Here is a 23326-nt window from a genome sequence, read left to right as displayed (position 1 = left end):
TTAAATGGATACCTCATTTTACAAAAAGAGCTATTTTTCTCTGTGTCACTATGACTCATCTGAAGGCAAGAGTTAAAATGACCCCAGCATTCATTGATCAACAACTTTCACCAACTTTTTAAAAAATTTTTTTACAAACCCAACAGTATTCGTGTTTTTACTTCAACTTTAACTGAAAAATCAGTTATCTTTTAACACAGCCACTATAACAGACAGTGTATAAAACTTTGCTTACAGGTTATGTTGAATTCTCATTAACTTTTACAATATGCTGACTCATCAAAACTGTTCTGCCAGTGCTCTTATGCAAGGTGAAACTGTTACATAATATATCTGACATCTGATCATGATTGAGTCTGCAGAGGACTGAAAAAAAAAAACCATAAAAGAAAAATTGTACTTGTTTTCTGACTTATTTTAGATTTTTTTAATTAAGTTCTCTCTGTTTCTAACTTGTCCATTAATTCTGACTTGTCTCTGACACCATGTACTTTCTCAGACTAGCACAGAGGTAAATAACTGAAAAGGTCAAAACTCCAGCCAAAGTTGTAAAGAACAACTTTACTGTCAGACCAACGTGCTTCAGCATGTGGCTTTCATTGGGGTCATCATACAACATGTTAAAAAGAACAGTGAAAATTTGTACGGAGTATGAAACAAAATGTTTGAAATTTTATAAAGAATATATAAAGTCATTAGTGACTGTATTGGAATACATCTTTAAAGACACCTCCCCAACCCTGGTCTTGTGTTATGTCAAGCCTACATTAGACCAACCTGAAGTAAAATCTACTGTAGTTATCAATGAATTATCAAGTTTTTTGACTTGTTTATCCTTATCCACATGTGGCCAATCAATACACATATGGGCAATCAATAATCAATAAATAGGTGAAATCACTTATTATTTTACCATTGAATAAAGAAAAGCATCAAAATTAGTGTTTAACAATAGAACAAGACACCCAGAGAAAAAGACAATGGTAGAAACAGTAGTGGCAAGTGTGGATGTATACTGACAGATAAGGTTGTGGCAGTCAGGGTGTTTGAGGGGCAGTGGCGAAAATAAGCATATGGTGTAAGAATATGATGCGATTCAGATGATGTGGTGATCCTGGTGAAGATTTATTTTCCACAAAAGTTCTGTCTATTTCTATGGACTTCCCTTTTATTCATGTGAAATACAGTTAACATACATCACAAAATTACATCGAGGCCTTTCAAAATATTCAGAGGTAACACTGTTGAGCTGCTCACAAACATAAACCCTGTGACAAAGGGTCACAAGTAAAAGTAGTTTGGGAGCCGACATTTCAGATGACATATTATTTTAAATGTAGCTTTAGACACAGTTCTTCAACTGGAAAAACATGCAGTAGTATACAGATACAAATACAGTGTATTGCATTCTGGTATAACCGTGCAAATGTCTGCTCAGCATGACACTCAACAGCATGTAAACACATAAATTTGCGTCACTGCTGCACGGCCCTGGTTTTCAGACCAATAAGAAGTTGTTAAAGGGCAGCTGCAGGTCACAACTCATTCTTAGATACTGGAACACTTTATGTGTGCAAGCTTATCAAATGCAGTTTTAAATCTGGTTGAATTTTGAACTGATTATTTGATTTACATTTGCTTTTGGCATCCCACTTTTGTTTCAAGAAGTAGATCAAAACTGATCTGATGTGATGACAGAAAACAAATGGCAAGATCCTTTTGTGCACCTTCACCCCTGCTGACAAGCCCAACAATACAACTCTGTGTACAACTCATTTTTTTAATCATTAAGCTGTTACCAGTAAGATATGTAATTTCACTGCACTTCTGCCTGATTTAGTCTTGAAATGTCCGTTGAGATTCTTCAGTCATTATAATGGACAAGGCATATCTTCTGGAAACAGTAAGATAGAAACAAATGCATGTTTGGATGTATTTATTGAATTATCTGCTTTAACATTCAAAGTCAAAAAGATGAAAATATTCCACTCGACAATACATACGCAACAAAAAGCTGTAAAAAATACAGTATTCTGACTAGAGTTTGGTGGATTTGCTGCTGTTGTGTTCAGCCACATTGGAGTCACTTCCTGCTTTCTTGGTGGTTAAATTCCTATAAAGAAAAGGAACACAACATTTAGATTACTTAATTAAGACCTTGACCTTTTATCTATCTGAGTAAAAAAAAAAACATAGATAGCAGCTCTTAGTTTGACAAATAAATATCAAATATAAATAAGTATAAAAATAGATAAAAATAGTAAAATATATACAACAAGATATACAAGTACAGAAACTAAAGTGGACTATTTCTTGGCAGGGTGCAACTAAAATTGGCCCAAAATTGTAATTTTTACATTCCTGTCCTAGACATAACAAGTTAACCAGTGAGGTTTAGAGGAGCAAGTAGGAGGATTTTGTTTCCTTTGAAACTGTTTCCTAACTCTGCACAAGAAAGTATTTCCCAAAAGGTTTAACCATTTGACTCTCCTGAAGTTTCCTGCAGTTATTGTTGTGAGTGCTGAGAGTCAGTAATCATCAGATTCACCATAAACACATTTTATGGGTCTACTGCCAAAACAAACTAATAAATTAAATAGTGCTGATGGATGCCCTGGTTAGCCTGTATCTGAGCCCCGAGGAGAGCCAATATTGCTCTAATTCCTCAATAAATCAAGCGGCTTGCTTACCTGTTGCCTTCGGCTTCAGCAGTTGAATCTGGAAGCTCTTTTCTGCAGGTCTCAGGAAGGAGGAAGACAAGAGCTCCACTGACCACCACGAGGCTGCTGAAGACTATGATGGGTACGGACCAGTTGTATGTGGCCAACATGTTGAGTAATGGAGACAGCAAACTTGCTACTCTGAAGGCTATGGAGCCCAAGCCAACCGCTGTTTGCCTGAGAGTGGAGCAAACATATGCAGTGTTCATGTAGAATATATATAATAATACATTTTGAATACTTTTAATTTGCGTACCTGACAGAGGTGGGAAACAACTCCTGAATGTAGACGATACATACTGACGAAGACCAGTTCAAAAAGAACTTTCCAGTGGTTACAAGAGCTGTGATAGCAACAGCGCTGTCTGGAATTAAAATGTTAACAGTACACTATATTAAAACACTGGAAGTATTTATCATCAGCACTGAACATTAAGGACATTAAGGACCGAAATTTCACCTTGAGGGAAAGCCAGGGTTAGGAGGCAAACAAAACCACCCATCAGGATGGTTGATATCAGGGATTTTTTTCTCCCGATCAACTCCAGAAGCCAGATACAGAGGAGATGTGCTGGTATCTCTGACATCCCAAACAGGAGCTGAACCAGGAAGATGCTCAGACCAAACTTACCCACATTCAGAGAAAGACAGAAGTAGCCTAGATTTACCGAAAACCTTCAAACCACAAAAAACACAAATGTGATGCAAAGTGTGTATTAAATCAGATTAAAAACTACAATCCAAATGGTGTTTAACTTACCAGGCAAAAGATAATATCAAGATATATTTCACCAGGACTTTGGAGGTAAATATTGATTTGATTCCTCCTCTGTGGACTTCTCGTTCCCCAGTTACCTGAAGGGTAAATGTATTATTGTAATACAGTAAAATATGGCTGCAGTTGGTAGTTACTATTCAACAAAAAAGGCAGGAGTTACAATTAATCTGAAGGGTTAGGGTTAGAGAAAACAGGTGGTTGTTATCGGCCAGTTGCTCTTTAAATGGTTCCCAACCAGTTTTGTCTTACGCACTCCCACAGCCCTTCAAGTACCACTTCATGGATACCACCCATCATGTTCAAAACGTGTTCATTTAAATAGATTTTAAACTGGATGTTATTTAACACTACCAATTATATAAATCAATAATACTTTGATATATTAAACTATATTAAGGTCTGTTTGGTCAAGTATAGCTACTACCACAGCAGAAGGTGGATGTTTTAACCCGTTTTAGTGACATGACTTTTGCCATTTACGTGTCAATAACCATGTATCCCATTACTTTTAGCCAACAATTTTTTAATTTTCTGCCTGCTCACTATATCACATTTATGGCCCCAAGAGGATAATTTGTAGTAAGTTTGATTCATAGACAGTATATAATATATATAGACAGTAATGGTTTGATCCACTGGCCTGTATTTTAGCGCCATCTACAGGTCAAAAACTGACAAAATCTAAAATAAATAAAGATATAAATAGATGTTTCAGTAAATAAATAAATAAATATTCTATGAAATGCACCAAAAATAATATTAAAAATAATTGTAGGTTTCAATCAATTAATTAAATGTGACATAACTTGATATTTCTGTTTTAATTTGCTTCTGTATTTATTCAAGTTTCTATTAATTCCCCTATTTATTAACTTTCCTGTTTAATTTTCAGTTATATTTATCAAATTATTCACTCTAGTACTCGTTAGATACACGCACTCTGATGTCAATTCAACTGATAGGTGAAAAGACCCCATTACATGCTTTGAATGACAGCCCCCTCATTTGCATAATGAAAGAAAATAAATAAAATAATGAAAACACTGGGATGCAAAGGGAAAATAACACGGAAACTAAAAACTTTAATTAAAAAATTAGAAATTAATACAGTAATAAATAAAATGAAAACGGTAAAAACGGGGAAGTAAATTAATAATAGAATCAACACAAATGTAAATACATACAGAAGCAATTAAAACAGGAATATCAATTTATGTCACTTATTAAATTACCTAATTTATTTTTTATTTTGGCAGATCAGTCCACACCACTTATGACCAAATTACTTCAAAACTGATGCAGGTTTACTTGTATTTTGTATTTAGTGTCTGTCAGAAAATGTTAGCATGCTAACTTGCTAAACTAAGATTAAGAACATAGTAAAGATTACGGCTAAGAAAAATCAAGCATTTTCATTGTGAGCATGTTAGCATGCTGCTGTTAGCACTCAGCCCAAAGCTGTGACTCAGTACGATCTCACAGAACCAATAGCATGGCCATGAACTGTTAAGTGTTGTTTTCCAACGGGATCATTAAAGTCTCATTTGATCTAATGTAATTAAAACCAAATCTGACTAACCTCCTCCAGCAGATTCTCTGGGATTTTCTTTTTATTGATTGCTGCAACTCTGTGTATGAACTTCTTTGCTTCTTCAGTTCTTCCCTGTCCAAGCAACCACCTTGCAGATTCAGGAATCCACCTGAAAAGATTGATAACAATCCAAATGTAACCAGGTTACTAGAAAGGTTATGCATTACCTCATTATGTGAGGTAACACTGGACCTATGAAGCCAAGATACAAGTGGACACAAGTGGATACAACTGGATTTGGCCAGGTATGACCAGGCAGTGTGTTAATGTACAAATACAGCACTGTGAGGTCAGGAAAAAAAAGAGAACCAGTATAAACAACACATACCATATGTACAAGAATACAAAAGCCTGCCCTCCTGCCATGACATATTGTGCTATTCTCCAGTCACGAATAGCATAGACCAGACCAGCCATTGCACACTGTCCAACAGCTGCAGACACCTGGGCCAGACAGGAGGCAAAGGACCTTTGAGTGACCCCAATCCATTCGGTAGCTACAAACAAAGTTTAAACACCAAAATCACTGCAAAGCTAGAACGAACAGGATAATTACACGCTTGTGCTTTTGACCATTTAAAAATCAAATAAATCTTGGTAATATAAACAGATTTCATACCTAATACAACAGAGTTGATCCTGTATCCTCCAACTCCAACTCCAACTATGAACTGTGACACTATGTAAATATAGAAATTTGGAGCCACACCAGCAACTATGACAAATATTAGTAAAAGGACGACAGGTAACTGGACGGTTCTCCTGCGGCCATACCTAGAGTTTGGAGAGTTGGTGACTGTCAACAAATAGTGTGAAGCACATGACCTAATATATCTTTTTCTGAAGTCACTTACGATTCAGCTATAGGTCCAAAGATGAATGAACCAACAAGCGCACCAAACAGGAAGACAGTCTGCACAACTTCAACCATGGTTGACCTGTCACAGACGAGATCAAACTGGAAAACAACAGTCAAGATCAGTAGAGCTGCAGCACGTGATACCAAGAAGAGAAGACAAATCACACATTATACTTACATCAGTGACTATGGTGGTTTCATACAGGGTCTTGCTGTACACCCATCCATTGTTACAACCTGTTGTCTCATTGAGTCCGTACTCCCTGATGGCACCGATGTCCCAGTCCACAGGGACGAACATCCGACACCTGCTGAAGGTCCCATCCTCCTCCTGGGGCAGAGTCAGGTTCAGCTGCTCATCTGTGGTCAGGTTAGGATCAGCCCTCAGGATCCAGTCTGTGTTACAGTGTCGCCCTGGATCTGACTCGATAAATAGAAAACTACAGAAAAAGATGGGGAGTAAGAAATTTGGGAAGGCCAATCCAAAAGTGAGAAGTTTCTGGAAGAGACCAAACTCTCCTATAGCTCTGAGAATCTCTCCGAAATCCACCATTTTGACACAGCAGCTGGTGTGTGAAACAGACTCAGGAGGTCGGTCTTGTCATGTCTGAGATGATAGTCAAAATAAATGTTTAACCATGGGACTTAAGTCAGTAACTAAATGTGTGGTGACACACATTTCAGGGCAAAATGTAAACACTGTTCAGTAATAGATAACCTGTTGAAGCAATAAATAATGAAAACTGGGCTTTAAAGGTCCAGTGTGTAAGATTTATGTGGATCTGTTGCCAAAATCATAATTATGTCTTCATTTGTTTATAATCACCTGAAACTGATATTTATGTTTTGTTGCCTTATAATGAACCTTTTATATCTACAGAGGGAACGGACAGACTTCCACAAAGTCCATTAGCCAATGTGGGGGTGGGCAAATAGAGGGATGTTCAGTTGGTTGCAATCTTCAGCCACACCGCTAGATGCCACTAAATCCTACACACTGGACCTTGAAGACATGACATTCCCATTAAACATAATCTCACTCATTGAATTCCATCATGTGACTTTATTCAGCTACTAAAAATCATCTGCATGTGTCGACATTTTCCAATAATCTATATATGTCAAGGAATCTCTTTTGTATGTTATCACAAATATTACACTTCAAATTATGCATTTGTTGATGTACATATTTCATAATCAATCATATTTTTAAAATATACGTAATGATCTGCAAATAAAAAAGGTTTAAAAAAGGAAATGTGTACTTGCCAATCAAAAGATTAAATCAATACTAATAATTCGGTGAGCCCATAGAGGCAGAATGAATGCTTTTCTGATGAGTAAACAATAAAAGGGAAAGAAATTTAGAAAATCTAAGTGACATTTGATGATCAATCATTTTATCACCAAAATCACACACACATACACACACACACAGGAAGAGAGAGGTGTAATCTGTGCCGTCCGTCTTATTAAAATGACATTTCATCCATTACCCTCGGGACAGGTGTGAGAAAAAATGCACGTCATGACATCAAAGCACAGAGTGTGTGATCACAAGCCCCATGTAATTCCAAAAACACACATGTTAACAGATCAATAAGGTGCCAATTGAACAAATAATTTGTGCATGATTAGTGATGCTCTGACAAAAGGCCAACAGTGGGAAAACACTACAAAACAAATTCAACTCTGTCTACTGAACATGATGAGTCTCAATCTGTTTGCCTCAATATTTACAAGTAAAATGTTCCTTTTATCTGACATGTACACTTAAAACAGTCAATGCATCTACATCATTACATACAAACCTCATGATGTTTGTGTGACAGTGCATGGAGTTGCCATCATACGTACATTTACAACATCTTTACATACACCATTTACATCAGTACCTGAACTAGGAGCTCTTTCACAGCCCTTTGCACGTGGTACAAAACAACCATACAGCTACACTTGGAGTGATGACAGTGATTCGTTGGTGAGTGTTTATAAAGCAAACAGACTACAGTACTGTCAAAACAACTTGCCTAGTGACGAAAAAACTAAAGTAATGACTGGCCTCTGAAGACGTTTAAAGGGTTACTTCACCCAACATGTGAAAGATTTACTTCTAGTTGTATCCAGACATGTTGATAGTTTTGATTTTATTTGCCGAGATCAATACAATGGAGCTAAATGGAACTTTGTTTGTGGCGCTAGCTAGCAGCTCTGTGAGGCTTTACTTAGGCACCACAGAGAATTGAGTGAAGCACGCCAACTAGTTCAGAGTGACGATCCAAAATACACAACTTCAACATATTTATCATAAACTATATAAAACATGGATGTACTGTAGTCTTCATGATGTCATCTACAGGTGCCCTCTTAGAGCTGTAAAGCTGTAAAGAGAGCTGTAAAGCTCTAAGAGGGTTACTGCGGCTAATTCCCAACTAATCCAACAATGGGCAAAGAGGAGGATCATAGGTGGAGCTTAACTAGCTAAATGACTTTGGGCTGGTTGTCATCAGAGCCCTTGAGTAGAGAGAGTAACATCATTTCCGTTTACTCCAATGGAGCATTTTTTGTAAACAAATAGCAGATCAGGGAGCTGCTTAATAGTTGCCAGAAATTAGCTGCAAATACTAGTAGCCCATCACTGTAACTCAATCAATCAATAAATCAGGTATTAACTATGAACTGCCAAAAATCGCACTTCTATATTTCTGTATTCATGCATTTCAATTGCCCGCTTAGAACTTCCTGGAGATCGGCATTTTGAACTTCTGTTGTTGCAACTCTCTCTACTCAAGGGCTCTGGTTGTCATTCAGAGGGCCCTCACCCTTAATTAAGCATAACTTCTCCAGAAAAAAATTCACGCCTCAAGTTTTCATGAATGGAAAAATTAGCTTTAGAGACCAAATCTGGCTTTTGTACCAGGCGGTAAACATGTTTATTTTTGCTGTCAAGTTGGACATTTTAACATGGGGTCTTTCGGGGATTGACTTGTTTTGGAGCCAACCTCAAGTGGCCATTCGAGGAACTGCAGTTTCTGATCCTTCCCCACTAGCTTCATTTTTCAGGCTGCTAGTTGGTGTTAACATGATAACATTAGCTAGTTAGCAGTCAGCACAAAGTACAGCTAAGGCTGATGGGATCGATAATGGTATTGCAAGTATTTGGTGAAAAACCAAAGTACTAGATAAATTGAAATTTTGACCTGCAGGTGGCGCTAGAAATACAGTGGGATTCATTCTGGATCAAAGTAGTGGACATTTTTACCTCCATTGTACTGGGCTGGTGGCAAAAATCTTAGAGACAAGCATCTCAACACCGCAGGAAATAAGACCAAAACCATCTGCAGGGCGAAGTATCAGTGAGTATAAGTATTTTTTTTATTTTTGTAATTTGGATGAACTGCCCCTTTAAACTTTATTTCACTTAGGTAGAACATTTTCAGCTTTTGAGTGTGCTCTCCTCCACAGAAGTTCATCAACAGTCAGCCTGTAACACGAGCAGCCCGGGCTCACTCTCATTGCCAGCATTCAGGATTCTTCCCAGCTGTAAGATCGATAACAGTAAACAGGCAAAATTACCTCTTACAAGGGTAAATAGAAAACAGCAATTATTACCCCCAGTCTGTCTGATGGTGTGTTAAAATTTTCACTTTGATGACTGCTTGTGAAAATGAAAGTATATTCTCACTGCAGGTTCCTTACGCTGCCTGTTTGGCTGGTTGACTTCATGAACTCATAGTGAGGGACAAGCACAAAAAGTGGTTTTATTCAACCCAAGAGAAATATTATCAGCAACCAGTGGTCACATACGGTGAAACGGAAGTATCTATTGCATAGTATAAGAATATACGGCAGGTCTCAATCTGTGAAAATAATCCTGTCTTTGAACACCTCGGGAAAACGCCATCCGACAAAGTGTTGGACCTGCAGTCATGGGACTGAGCAGTTACAGTTGATTTGTGTATATCTGATCGATTTCAGCGGTGCAGTCAGAGCCTAAACTCTTGGTTCTGTTTTGACAAAACCACCACACCACCCACACTGAGTAGCCTTATACAGGAATCTGGTAATTTTCTTATATTTTAAGTAAAAATCCATCTGAATTTATTGGATTACAAAACTAAAACTATGCTACAGAGTGTTTATAAGTTATTTGTATCTGTATTCTGGGAGATTTTCTTAAATTTCTTGGATAGGTATACACAAAATACACCTAATAATCACAGATAGACTCAATTTTTCAGCAAACGCACTGGTAAAACCCATAGTTTGACTAAGGCTGAATTTACACTTTTCAATTTCAGTGTATCATAAAGTGCCGTATGAAGGTGGCACGACACTCTTGAGTTTTGTGGCACAGTTGATTTTAAAAGGAAAAAAAAAGGCAATCACTTCCAGTACTGGCAGGAGATGGTTTGGATTGTGCTTATGTATGAAGAGGAAGGAAAAAAAAGAAATAAAAAGAAATTAGGAATTGATATAGTTGATTGCATCTCTTCTCCCATTTACTGTATAAGCGCACTGTAAACATTTCAAGTGTGATTCCTGTGATGAACTGAGCCTCTTCTCAACGTGGTCCTCATGCATCCTGCAGTAGTGTCACACCCTGCCAGCTTCATGTCTCCTCATCATCTTCCTCCTCCTCCTCCTCTCTTTGGCAGTAGTGGTTACTTGGAATTGACTACAATGCAGCTGTGCAATACCATCAATTTCTGTCCTTTGTTTCTGGCTCTGCTTGACTTAACTGATGCTGAGCTGCGCGAATCCAATGAGTTTAACATCATCAGGAATTTCAGACTCTTCCACACCGGATGCCTGGAAGAGAGGGAACAACATCATACACTGTGCTATTTTTAAGTCTATGACAGCAATGACTGATCATACAAAGGAAGAAATCCATTCTCTGCGTACTTACCAATTTAAAAGTCACATTTTTGTTATTTTGAGGATCATCAACAATCTTTTGCAAATTGGCAGCAACTAAACAGAAGACAAAGGAGGTGAGAGGATCATGTCAGATGATCAGCTAATCAAGAACCAACTGTATTCAGATCATAATGTAACAGCGGGTTTACATAACACATATACTTAACATTATTTTCCAAGAGTTTAGATTTTTTTTTTAGTTAACTCTACACTGCAAAAGAAAAAGAAACCCAGTGATGGAGGAGGCAAAGTAGGTGAAGAGGGAGAGTGATGGAAACCGAGGTAAAACAAGAGTGAAGAGACGCTAATTCAAATCGATGGAGAGCGCCGGTGTTGTGGCAAAGTCTGTTCCCCTGTTGATATGTGTTCCCCCTTATTACCAGGACATGAGACGCTTTCATACTACAATTCTTTCTGCTAGAGCAATAAGTAACAAATCTGCCTCCTTATTAACACAACTAGGTGTTTTAAACTGCCTTTTCACTGAGAGCAGGGTCTTTAGGTCAAAGTGGGATTTTGCTTTGGAAAGTAGGCAGAACATTAGTGATAGCCATGTTGCTAATGCTGTGACAGTAATGTCATATGTAAACACTAGGAGGGAGGGATAGTTGAAAAAGTTGTGTATTACCACTTTAACTTGCAGAGTTGAGTAATTAATCACAACCCTCATTACTTTGTGTTAGATGCCGTTGTGTAGAAAAACTAACCCCAGAAGTAAAATCAGACTGTAAAGCTTTTTGTTTATTATCCCATCATACAGTGCTATATCTCCTACTTACCAATGACTAAGTCCCTCCCATCAACCAGACCCGCTGAGACCAACTCCTGAGAAACTCCATCAGCAGAATCTGAGCACAGACAGAGAAAGGAAAAAACAAAGAGTTAGCCCTGCGTACAGAGTCTCCTTGAACATGACAAAAGACGAAAAGCTAGTTGACGCGCCCTCACCTCTGCCGGACATGAACTCAAATCGGATGTCATTGAGTTCTTTCTTGGGATTCCTCAGTCTCAGGACGAGGCTGATGGGAACACTGGCGTTGGCCGCAGCTGGATCCTGTAACATAAAAATCACAGCTTCACATATGAGAGGTTTCAGAAAGGTGAACTTAAGGCTGCACTGTGTTTCTGAGCTGTTTTTGAGCACCCGTCACACTGTTGAGTGTCTGCACATGAGAAAGGAAATCAAGTTGTTTGTTAGACCTAAAGGGTACACAAAAGGTGTTTGACTGACTGTAAACATTACTTTAGTTTGTTTAGAAGAAATCTCCACATGGCACCTTTACAAACACACTTAATGAGAACCAAAATGAGTTCACAGTATGAAAAAAATGCAACAGAAATCATTAAAAAATGCTCTATAGTGCCATATGTGGTTAAACCCCTACAGGGCAACAAATCTCAAAAAAGTTAAGAGAATGTAATAATGCATTCACGCGTTGTCGGAATAATCTGAAAAATGAGTCCTCGACTAGAAAAATTCACATGGATGCCTTCCCAAGTCAACAACCTGGAAACTCTGCAAAGACTTTGGTACACAACTTGCTGACTTTGGCATCATATACTCAGAAACATGGCGGACAAGTAATGTTTGGTTTACTCACATATTGCATATACATTCTTTCCTGTTGACATATGGTATTGCATTGTACCTGGTAGTTGACTGAGACTAGCTAGAATAGTTATTAATTAGCATTAATCCTGAAACAGTCAGGTTAAGCAATATACTGTGGTTACGGACAATCTACAGGTGCAATTGTGTTAAACAACACATCTTTGTCATGCCCAAATTGATTCCATATTAAAACTTAAAAGCTCATGGACACACTGAAGTCGGAAGAACAACTACCTAACTTGGGAAATGGGACCATCTAAGGGGCATATGAATGCACTATAAGAGCATTTAATCAAGGACCTTACTTGTATAATTTAAACTTTTTCAACACAAAACCAGAGTTATTGTTTGTTATGTTTCTCATAAACCTTGACCTAAACTTTCACTTGCCTGATTCACGTCAATTTAATTCAGAAAAGGCACCAGAGCAGGGATTCCTCTCCCTGTTTTAAAAAGGACCATTTTTTTTTACCTGAGCAGTGGGTGCATGTGAAGGGCTCGCTGTCTGAGCAGGAGCCTGTGGTGGAGCATCCTCTCCTGTTTGGCCCACATTCGCAGGGCTCTCATGTGCTGCAGCAGGTGGCTGGAGATGTCCTGTGGAGCCATCTGCTGGTGGGAAAAGCTAACAGACACGAACATGCAAATAAATCAGCAGCTGTTTTGAGTTGTACACAAATAGAAAAAAACAAAAGAGGACACACATACAGTAGGACAGTCATGCAGATCATTCTGTCAAGGCATTACGATAAATCAAGATGTTCAGGTCATGTCCATTATAAACTGACTCACCTCCAGATTCTGGGACCCGTCCTTCACTCTGGGTGACTGCAGGATGGACATGACAGATTGTCAGGATTAAAGACATGCAATTCTCCTTTTATCCCCCCAATGTATGGACTGATGGAGCATTGTAGGATTACAGGAATTTGACACAAGGTGACTTTAAACAGAGAGCGTAATGAAATCACAGTTAAGACAACAAGCAGTAAAATCCCACACCAAGATGTGAATTGAGTGTGAACACACATCAGAGAGAATAATTACAGCAGGCGATCTGAGCGGCTGACTGGTCTAGTTATCAGTTTTTCATTAGAGGTGTCATCTGAGAGAACTTTACATATTCTACGATTATGTCTTTTGCTCAGAAGAGGTTAAACCTTGTCAAATCCTTTTCAAATGGAGGCCATGCCACATCCTTTAACAGGTAGAGCCATTCTATTCTATGGAATCTACAGTATTTCTTTCAATATTTGTAAGATTTATTTATCTTTACTTAAGTCCAATAACAGCAACATGGAGCTTATAATACAACAAAGGCAGTCGGTTTCTGGGCCATACAAAACAATATTCAAGATCAAGATAAGTCTTTGAAATCAGGTGTAGCTTAGTTGATCTAGTTGAGTAACCTAAACTTGAACTACAGTGGCATTGAGGCAGGAGGCCTCTCCAAAAGTGAACTTGGCTAAGAAATGTTCACATTAACAGTCCACCAGCACCATCTGCTGGCGATTACGGCTACATGTGCAGTAAGAAATACAGTGAGGTGGCCTTATAAAGTCAACTTGATTGTTTGAAAACGGCAGCATGCAGAGTCTCACCCGCAGAGCTGCCACAGCAGCTTTGCCCTCCTCACTCTCCTCGTCCAGTTCATCATCGCTCCACTCCCAACCGCCGTCCTCCGTCTTATGGAGACGGCCACTCGAGCCAGGCACACGACGCACCTACACAATGCATTAACAAGATGTAAGACTTCATATTGACTCATTCATCATCTCTCTTTCTGCAGATCCTTTTCACAGGGTGTATCCTAGCAAACATTAGGTAACACTGTTAGGCAAAGTGTATTAGTAATGACTTGCAAACCTTTTTAGATCGATCTGATATTGTTGGCCCTTTATGTAGGAGCCTCTCCTGCAAATACTCATTGTTCTGTAAAAGAAAGACAAACATTTCTTACAGGATCTTAGATGCAAAAAATACTACGGTTTATTTTTATTATAGGGATGCAAGGCTCACTTTGGCTTTTGTGAAGAATTTATGCTTCAGCAACTCGGCTGCAGTTGGCCTAAATAGGAAAGAAGACACAGGGCTCTTCATTATACTCATTACACAACAGGAGAGTCTAATGGAAAGAAAAACAAACTAATCTGGCGTCAGGAAAAAAAAGGGCTTGGGGATTAACTGACCTTTTTTCTGGATCTTTCTGTAAACACAAGGAAAGCATCTTCCTGAAGGACTTGCCATACTTCTTCACCATTTCCTTGTCTGTGATACCAGTCTCCAGACAGGGAGGATCGTTCTGCAAAGTCAGCATCAGCACCTACAGACACGCAAACATCCGCTTCAGTCAGTTGTATTTTACAAAATCATTAAAGCTTCACTTTGCATAACTGAATGATATATGTAATAATACATGTCTTATAGTTTTTTAACTACAAATGACAAATGAGGTGACACACATGCCGGTAATATTTCAAGATTTACAAAACAAATCTTGTATGAGTGCACACGCAGTTACCTTCATCGGTGGGTATTTGTGATATGGCGCAGCTCCAGTGGCCAGTTCAATGGCTGTTATCCCAAAACTCCAGATGTCTGCTTTGAAGTCATAGCCGCGGACCTGCCGATTAAAAACAGGACCAAGTGAACAAAGCGCTCAAGTTTTCCTTTCAACTCTGAGTTTTGAGGCATTATGGGGAGAAAACAGGGATGGAAAGCAATCAACTACAAAACAAGCCTCACACCTGCTCCATGACCTCAGGGGCCATCCAGCACGGCGTCCCCACGAATGTCTTCCGAACCTTGTTCCTTGTCATGTCTCCTCCTGCTGCTAGAAAGGCACTCACACCAAAGTCTGGTGAGTGTGTGAGATTTGGAAAGTGTGACAGAGGGGGTAAAAATAAAGAAAAGGTATTTTAATTACTTTATATTTATTATGTATTTTTCCACAAACTAGTCTCCAGCGGAAAGGCCCGGACTATTTTAAGTGTGGGGTAGAGCTGTGCGATATTACGATATATATCGTAGTGCGATATAAAAATGTCTACCGTAGGATATAACCCTCTGTTGTTTATATCGTAATTTTAACGTGTAGGCTACTTGTTTAGCAACAACGTACACTACGGTTGTGATTTAATACGCCATGTATAGCACAACTCAACGTCGGAATGACCGTTGGATATCCAAATTTTGAGTTCAAAACAAGTTCATTGTATGAAGGCGAATGTAACTGCAGCAACGCTACTGCTTTGTGGTAGCATTTTTACGTCACCCGCAAGGACTCGTTTACGGCACCGGTCGCCCAGGAGTAAACAGAGACAAAGCAGCATGGCGGAGACGGAGGAGAGCGCAATGGAAGACGAAAATAACTTTTCTAGTTACGTTACATCAGATGCGGATACAGAAGCAGAACCCAGCCGCGAGGCCTACTGGCTGTCCTACCCTGAAAAAGATCTTTATTTTTTTATATTTACATAAAAGCTTGGAATAGTTTTTTTTTTTTTTTTTTTTTTTACAAATTCTTATTTGTTGTGACAGTCCTGCAAAAAGTCACGAATAAAAGGAGAAAGTGCCATCCATTTGCCTTTCATTCACATGGTTATCAAAAATAGTGCTGACATGTGATTGATTTGAACATATATATATATAATTCTAAGAAAAAATACTATATCAGGACATAAAATTAGCTATATCAAGATATAAAATTTTGTCCATATCACACAGCACTAGTGTGGGGCATGTTTGTTGAACTAAACAATAGCCATATTTCTATGGGATTGTCGCATTGAAGCGCATTTGAAACAAAAAATGCAATTTAGTTGCATTTCTTTTAACTGTGTTTGAACAAAAACACTAGGCTACAAAAAGCGCAGTTTCATCAGAAAGTGGCGGTATCGTTTACATTACGCATGGCTGTAATAACCAATGTAAAAAGAGGTTGTGAACCATAAATAAAACCAGTTGGAGGCCTTCAAAAAAGAAGGAAAAACAGAAGCAAAACCAGTCGCCTTGACCATCTATATGAATTTATGCAGTGAGACGCTGATAACGGAAACAGCTTCTTCTTCTTCTCCACATCCTATTGGAGTGTATATAGCTGATCAGTCATCCAAGTTAAATGTTTGTTACATCAGAACTTATTCAGAAAAGATGTTTCAATCACCCATCGTGCGCATTAACTTGCGCAACCTATGTGCAACCATAAGTTGAACGTAACACTGCTATTGTCTACTGTCTACAGAAGGACGTAAAACTATAACTATAAAGAAAAATCAGTGAAAACACTGATAAAACACTGTACCAGCAATTTGCACTGAGCCATCTTCACCAAGAAGAATATTTCCAGCTTTTAGGTCCCTGTAAGTGAAGAGAAGGACAATTTAAACAAGTCAAACAATTAACAGAGGAATGGTTAGGCTGTGTGTACTGGCTCTGCAAATGAACAAACACTCTTTATGCTCGTGCTCAAACAGGTTAAAGCTGCATGTTTGATCTGCCACTTTTTAATCCTCCTGATTCCTGTTTGCAAACTATGCTCAAAGAACAGGAGTGGATTAAGTCGGCCTCAACCGCCGCTCTCCCCCTCCCTTTCCTTGTTAGGTGTTAGTGAGTTCGCCATGGCATCTGAGCTCAATCAGCAGCTGCTCTCTGTCGACTTAATGTACTGTCCACTCATGCTCTGACTGTAACATGAGATACATTTGAAATATTAGAAAATCAAATCACAATTCTATTGGATTATTTTATTTATTATATCATTATTTTGTAGAGAGCATCACAAAACTACACCACCTTTCAAAGTAAATGTAATCTCTTAAAAATCATAATAATCTAACTAAAGAAAACCTGTTTGTTAGGAACATGAAGCTTATCTGAAAAATTGCACTTGTCACAAAACAAGGCCCAAAAGATGCAGAGAGAACTTCCTGTTCAGTCGTGGTTCACAGTGTTCCTGCGAGCAACTTTTATGTAAAACAAACCTCCTCAATTATGCATTTTCACTGTATTAAATATTGAAGGAGCGAGGTCCAATTCAAACCACAAGCTCATATGCAGACATGGAAGGCTCAGTGCCAGAGTGAGCAGAGACAGGAGTGTATTGTGGGACTGCACTAATGCAATGTACAGACATAACAAGGCGTTGCCCTGCAGCCTGGAGACACTTCATCAGAACTCACCTGTGAATCTGCCCGTTTTTATGAAGGTACTCAAGCCCCTCTAGGACTTCTTTCAGGATGGAAGCGATGCTGGGCTCATCCAACACGCCGCACTTGTGCTCGCCACGAGAGATGATATGTTTGATGATGTCCAACACTGAGCCTGTGAGACAGGCAGAGGCTTGTCACAACACATGCTGACAGGACATGGAAGAAGTTCCAGTTTGGCACACTGAATGGCTTTTATCTGGTGGTGGTTTGAACCATAAACAAAACCAGCAGTTGTGTCCTTCCCAGCTCAACAAAACACAACCTGCCACAACTCAGCAGACTGCACCAACAAGAATAGGGCTTTTCCATACACATGTGCTGGATCGGTTGACTCAGTTTGATTTGCATTTCCATTAGAACAGGGCAAGTTTGAAGGCACACCTTCAAACAACAGCTTGAAGGTGTGTCTTAAATTGATGACGTGCACTTGTCTTCAGCTGTTAACAAAAGTTCTGCTAATTCGGTGATACACCCATATCATTTCCTATAAATTCTTCACAATAAAAGACCCTATTATTTAGTTTTTTGGAAAGCTTTTATAATGAATAGCTAAATCAGGAAATGTTGGATTGCAATCAGCAGTATTTTAACACGACTCCTAAAACAGCTGAAAGTGATCGTGATGAAACAGTAAAATACAGCAGAAGAACTACAGAGGTTCAGTTAGAAGCTACAACATTACTGAGAGAGACTTTTAAAAACATCTTTCTCTCAGGTGTCCTGCATAGGTATGAGTCCAGAATTGCATCACAGATTTGTCTGAGGGGGAGAAGGAGGGTTGTCATGGGTCAGCTGCAGTCAAAAGACATCACCATAGCCCGCTCAGAGGCACACTCATGGAAAAGCAAATTACAAACTAAAACAGAAACAGATACACCAGTTGCTACTTGTTTTGTATTTCTGTCAGTAGCTGCTCAAGGAGCGTTTGCTGTGTAGAATTAAACTCAAAATCTGAAAATATCTGAGAGTTAAATCAAGATATCTACATGTCCTGTTATTTCTGGGAGTAAGAAACAAACACTGAGCCTGCTGGGCCAGAATATGGCAACTGGCTCCCTGGCAACTCAATCCAAACATTCAGTCAAAGTTCAAACCCAGGCTTATTTTAGATTAAAAAATAAATAAATAAAAAAAGTAAGGACATTTGACAAAGAAAGTCAAGTCAAAGTCGAGTTGACGATAAGAATTGGCAGTAGTCAGAAGCAACGTTTCTTTTTCACAGTACTTACCACCACTGAGCAGCTTCATCACTAGCCACAGTTCATCCTTCACCACAAAGGAAGTGTAATAAGACACAATGTTTGGGTGGTGGCACTGGCTCATAGCCTGGATCTCTTTCTGCATTGAGAAGAAAATGTGGGGAACAAGGTCACACTTGAAGCAGAAATGGTGTAGGACAAGGCAAAGCACTGTCTAAATACTTATATTGCACTTTCAGTGACAAACTGAAGCTCAGCCATACTGAACTTAATCTAATAAACCCAGTCGCTGCTATAGCTCTGTCCTCACAATCAACCTGTCCTGTTAAAATGGACCAATCCTAAATCAGGATTACACAGTGCCTTTGACTCCAGACAGTGGAGTAACCTGGGTTACATCACCACTGAACCAAGTCAAGACATTTTTAACCTCGACGGCAGACATTGGTGAATTCAGGACCATAATATTATATAAAATTGTACCTAGGTGGCACTCTGTTTACTAACTGTTGTTATAATAGAGCTGTGTGGGAAACAATGATCAGGATTGATTCATGACAGAATTAGGTTTACAGGATTTTTGCATCAATTTGATTAATAATCTTGATTTGTCATGTATGTATTTAAATGGAAAAATATTTAACTAACTTCAACTCAATGCAGATTGTATTGGGTAAGTTGTGTCCTATGGGTGATTAAAGGAGCTCACTTCAGCCTAGTTTCTGACCTGCAGTTGGTGTTTTGTCTTCACACTATTGAACCTGACTGTGACTGAAGGGGAGAAAGTACAGATAAAGAGACCTGTCATTTTTCCAAATGTTGCAACAGACTCTTCAGATTAATTACAGCAAACATACGAGGTTATCTACTAATAAATAACTTAATGAAATAAATCAGTAAATTTGCAATCTCTGCTTAATAAGTCTAATATTATATTTCATAAAAATGTCAGCATTTCTCCTGATGTCAGTGAAGGAGCGGCAGGAAAACCTTAAATACTGTATCACAATATACACTGCCACTAAAATATAAATTTGCATACATCTTGCTTTGATTTTTTCACTTGCGCCTACACCTACAGTCTTCCAAGTTTGATTTGTCCACTGATCGCTTTTTTGGATAATCACAAAATAATAAAACATTTAAGACTGTTTTTATATGTAGTTTCATGGTATAACTTTCTGTTGCACATGCATCTATATCCCATTCACAGGCTTTCTCAACCTGACTAAATAACTTTATGTGAATACAAACAACAAATTAAATATTTTATAAGTTGTATTATAGTTGAACCACTGTTTAGCGCATGATCTATTGTTCACTGTTCCTGTGAAAGGAGATTCCAGCTGATAACTAGGTCATAGTGACCTATGTAGAAAAAATGACTTTACTCTCATCTCATCTGAGTGTTTGCAGCTGTATCACATTTAAACATCAACATCCAAAAGTAAAATAAAGTGGAGAAATTATTCATTATTTCAGTGCATATTTCATTATTCATTCACATTTAATTTGTCTTTATGACTGGTCTTATTGATTTCACCCAGCTCTAGCACTCAGTGGTTGTTGTGGTATCAAGCTCTTGATCTGTCCTTGGCTGATCTGACCCCACGAACCCACACCAGTCCTAGCAAACACACATAACGAACATATGGACTGCAGATCCTGGGCCACACATTGCTGGAGTGTCTTACCAGGAGTTCATCCATGCTAGTTTGACACTTTTCCAGGTTGATGCGTTTGATGGCCACCTTCTCCTTTCTTGGCTTGCAGTATGCTGCCTGGACAACTGCAGTGGCTCCACTCCCTGTGGAGGACACCATTAAGAGAGAAACTATTACTCTGGAGGAGCAAAAGAGCTTCTGACTTTTGAAGACAGCAGTCAGATTATGACTGTTGAACTACGTCGCTGATGTGCAATTTAAGAAGCTCAATTTGAACAGGAACTAGTTTTTAAAATTGGGGACTAAGGTCATTTACAGTGTTGCAAAATACGTTAATATGCTACATATATCCAAATTTGATTGAATTATAGAAAAAAACAGCAGTTAAGATACCAATTCAGAACATTTCTTTTGTTCAAAGTCATCAGTCACGTTACCTAGACTAAACTGTATCTCACTGTAATCCGTGTCATACCTTCAGCAAAAGAGCACCACCCTCTCCAACTGACGAATCTTCACGCACTATAGGCTAACTTGCCGTAGCTAGCCGTTTAGCTTCAAGCTAAGTAGCCCTTTCACTTTAGCTCGTCAACTAACAGAGACATTACTAAGACAAATCAACTTGGCCTTGCCGGAGGGAAACTCTGCAGAGCTGTTAACCTTCCTGCACCATGTAGCTGCGGGTTGCAACCGGCCTTCTCTTAGCTAGCTACAGACATGCTATGCTAGTTGGCTAGTGGCGGTTGGCAGCCGACACCGCTGCAGAGACAGGGGAGGCTAGAATGCTAACATTAGCAAGCTAAGCTACTCACCTATCACCTCATTGAGTTCGTAGTCATCCCTGTCGATTGACCAGGATTGAGAGGACTGGTCTTCGGCCATGGTGTCGTTGTTTGAACGGTGTAAACAATGCTTCTAAATGATAACAGAGACGCTGTCTGGAATAATAATAATCTTTGTGATTACTCCATTCGGCTCCGATGATGCTGGCTGCTGCTGTTCCGCTGACAACTCCTACCGCTCCTGTCAACACAACTTTACGCACGACTGACGCATCGTATTACGTACGAGCTCAGTAGACGGCACGAAGATGGCGCCATCTTTAGTGTGGCAAAGTCTGCCAAATGTGAGTTCAATCCGGAAAACTCCCAAGATAGAAAACGTTAAAAGTAATTTATAGTTATTGGGCACCGGAATGCCAGAAGTCGAAATAGTTTAGTCTTGGACAAACACAACAACAAACACACTTTGTGTTTGCAGCAGGGAGGCTGCACTTTCAGGACCAGTTTTAGGACCCTAGTTCTTCGCCACAGCGCCCCCTACCGTAGAGGAGGCTGCACTTTCCGGACCGCAGTTTTAGGACCCCAGTTTAGCACTTTTTGTTATAGTTTTTATTCCACCCAAATAATACTTTATGACTCATTATTTATCATTTTAATGGTTGATTCCACCCAAATAAAACTTTGACTCATTTGTTATAGTTTAAAGGTTGATTCCACCCAAATAATACTTTGCCTTGCAATTCACCTTGGTGCCCAGACTTGCAATTTGTTTAATTAGCAGAATAAGCTAATTATACAAAATAATGTACAGTCGAGACCTTCACGTTAAAAGTGCCCTGAGAGACAAACAAAGACTTCTGTTATGATTTGGTGTGATATAAATAAAACTGACTTGAGGAGATCTCAACCAGATGTTTTAAAGTTTAGAAAAAGGCAAGACGCAAGGATGACTCAGGGGGCAGATTAAACATATAATTTGTACACACACATCCAAAACACAATGAGCAAAAATAAACAATCATAAACAATTAAAAATACCAAGGAACAATACAAAAGAAAAATGTGAACAGAAGGGGTCCTAAAAGTGCAGCCTCCCTAATGCAGCTATGTCTCCCATGTCTAAAACTGTGCACAGCAAACCCAATAGAGGGCGCTAAAGGCACTGAAAGTGTGAGGCTTTAGTACTTTATCTCACTAGTCTTTTGCTCATGTACAGCATAGATCTGATGAGGGGAATCGATGTACAGTGATATTTGAATTTCCTATTAACAATAGGAAATACCAAATGAAAAAAAAATGGGATAAAATTAGTCCTGCCTTCAAAATGTTACCAAAATAAGAAAAGTCAAAATATAATTCATTATGCAGAATGACCCCTGTCAGTGTTGTTGACCTATTATATCTTCGTAGGTTAGCATGATAATCAGTGCATTCAAATATAACCTAAGCAGTGTCTCGATGTTTTGGATGTATATACATCTGGGTAACTCATTGTAGGCCTATATTATATCTAACAGTACGCTGTTAAATACAGTGGATGCAGTGGAGTAGAAAAATAAAGTTGCATTAAATGGACATGTTTAAGAAAAGCACAAATACTTTAAATACAGTATTTTGAGTGAATGGAGGCTACTTAGATTGAATCGACTGTAGTGCGGACAGCATGTTAAGGTTTGTTTGTATGCTACTTTAATCTTTCAGTCTTTGGAACTTGCCCAAAAGTTTCATGAAAAGCAGATAGACCGTGTGTGCTGTGCCAAAAAATCAACAGACTGCAGTATTCATAACTCGGTGTAAGTTGTTTGGGCTGTGTCCTTTGGTAAACCAGGAACTGTGTAATCTTTGTCGGTGAAACAGTGCCCTGAGACGTGGGGATGTTTTGGGGGAAAGCAGCAAAACTATGGATGGTATGTGATATGATGGTATGTGATGAAACAGCAGGGCCTGTTCTTGCTTGTTCAACTGGCAAAGACACAGACTTGTCAGCAAGA

At 38.9% G+C, this 23326-nt stretch overlaps 2 protein-coding genes across 3 annotated transcripts; both read right to left on the bottom strand.

The window, feature by feature from the left end:
- Positions 1-1919: 1919 nt before the first annotated feature.
- On the bottom strand, positions 1920-6643 carry LOC141017230 (solute carrier family 22 member 13-like). Its single transcript, XM_073491881.1, has 10 exons — positions 6127-6643; positions 5944-6047; positions 5709-5863; positions 5418-5586; positions 5078-5198; positions 3481-3575; positions 3181-3395; positions 2977-3085; positions 2691-2897; positions 1920-2113 (listed from the first exon to the last, which is right to left on the bottom strand). The coding sequence occupies exons 1-10, from the start codon at positions 6499-6501 to the stop codon at positions 2038-2040; spliced, it is 1626 nt and encodes a 541-aa protein (XP_073347982.1). The 5' UTR covers positions 6502-6643; the 3' UTR covers positions 1920-2037.
- Positions 6644-6991: 348 nt separating this feature from the next.
- On the bottom strand, positions 6992-21714 carry LOC141016681 (serine/threonine-protein kinase OSR1-like). Of its 2 annotated transcripts, XM_073491192.1 has the most exons (17): positions 21366-21713; positions 20584-20696; positions 18920-19028; positions 17661-17802; positions 16784-16839; positions 15228-15337; positions 15002-15103; positions 14670-14803; positions 14500-14548; positions 14347-14412; positions 14082-14204; positions 13273-13308; positions 12956-13105; positions 11820-11925; positions 11651-11719; positions 10861-10925; positions 6992-10760 (listed from the first exon to the last, which is right to left on the bottom strand). In XM_073491192.1, the coding sequence occupies exons 1-17, from the start codon at positions 21433-21435 to the stop codon at positions 10686-10688; spliced, it is 1575 nt and encodes a 524-aa protein (XP_073347293.1). In that variant the 5' UTR covers positions 21436-21713; the 3' UTR covers positions 6992-10685. The 2 variants fall into 2 exon arrangements, with proteins under 2 accessions (XP_073347293.1, XP_073347294.1); XM_073491193.1 differs by lacking the exon at positions 13273-13308 and having other exon boundaries at positions 21366-21714.
- Between the last annotated feature and the right edge of the window lie 1612 nt (positions 21715-23326).

This window comes from Pagrus major, chromosome 21, assembly GCF_040436345.1.
Source record: "Pagrus major chromosome 21, Pma_NU_1.0".
NCBI classification, from domain to species: Eukaryota; Metazoa; Chordata; class Actinopteri; order Spariformes; family Sparidae; genus Pagrus; species Pagrus major.
This window is presented reverse-complemented; position numbering and strand designations above follow the sequence as displayed.

What these genes read in the sequence shown, in the direction of transcription:
- LOC141017230 (XM_073491881.1), bottom strand. Translation starts at nt 6,501, where the DNA reads ATGGTGGATTTCGGAGAGATTCTCAGAGCTATAGGAGAGTTTGGTCTC. An exon ending in GATCAACTCTGTTGTATTAG is followed by an intron (nt 5,587 to 5,708) that starts GTATGAAATCTG and finishes CTTTGTTTGTAG; the next exon opens with CTACCGAATGGATTGGGGTC. An exon ending in TTGTTTCCCACCTCTGTCAG is followed by an intron (nt 2,898 to 2,976) that starts GTACGCAAATTA and finishes CTCCACTCTCAG; the next exon opens with GCAAACAGCGGTTGGCTTGG.
- LOC141016681 (XM_073491192.1), bottom strand. Translation starts at nt 21,435, where the DNA reads ATGGCCGAAGACCAGTCCTCTCAATCCTGGTCAATCGACAGGGATGAC. An exon ending in AATTCTTCACAAAAGCCAAA is followed by an intron (nt 14,413 to 14,499) that starts GTGAGCCTTGCA and finishes TTTCTTTTACAG; the next exon opens with AACAATGAGTATTTGCAGGA. An exon ending in CACATGCACCCACTGCTCAG is followed by an intron (nt 11,926 to 12,955) that starts GTAAAAAAAAAT and finishes TTTATGTTACAG; the next exon opens with GATCCAGCTGCGGCCAACGC.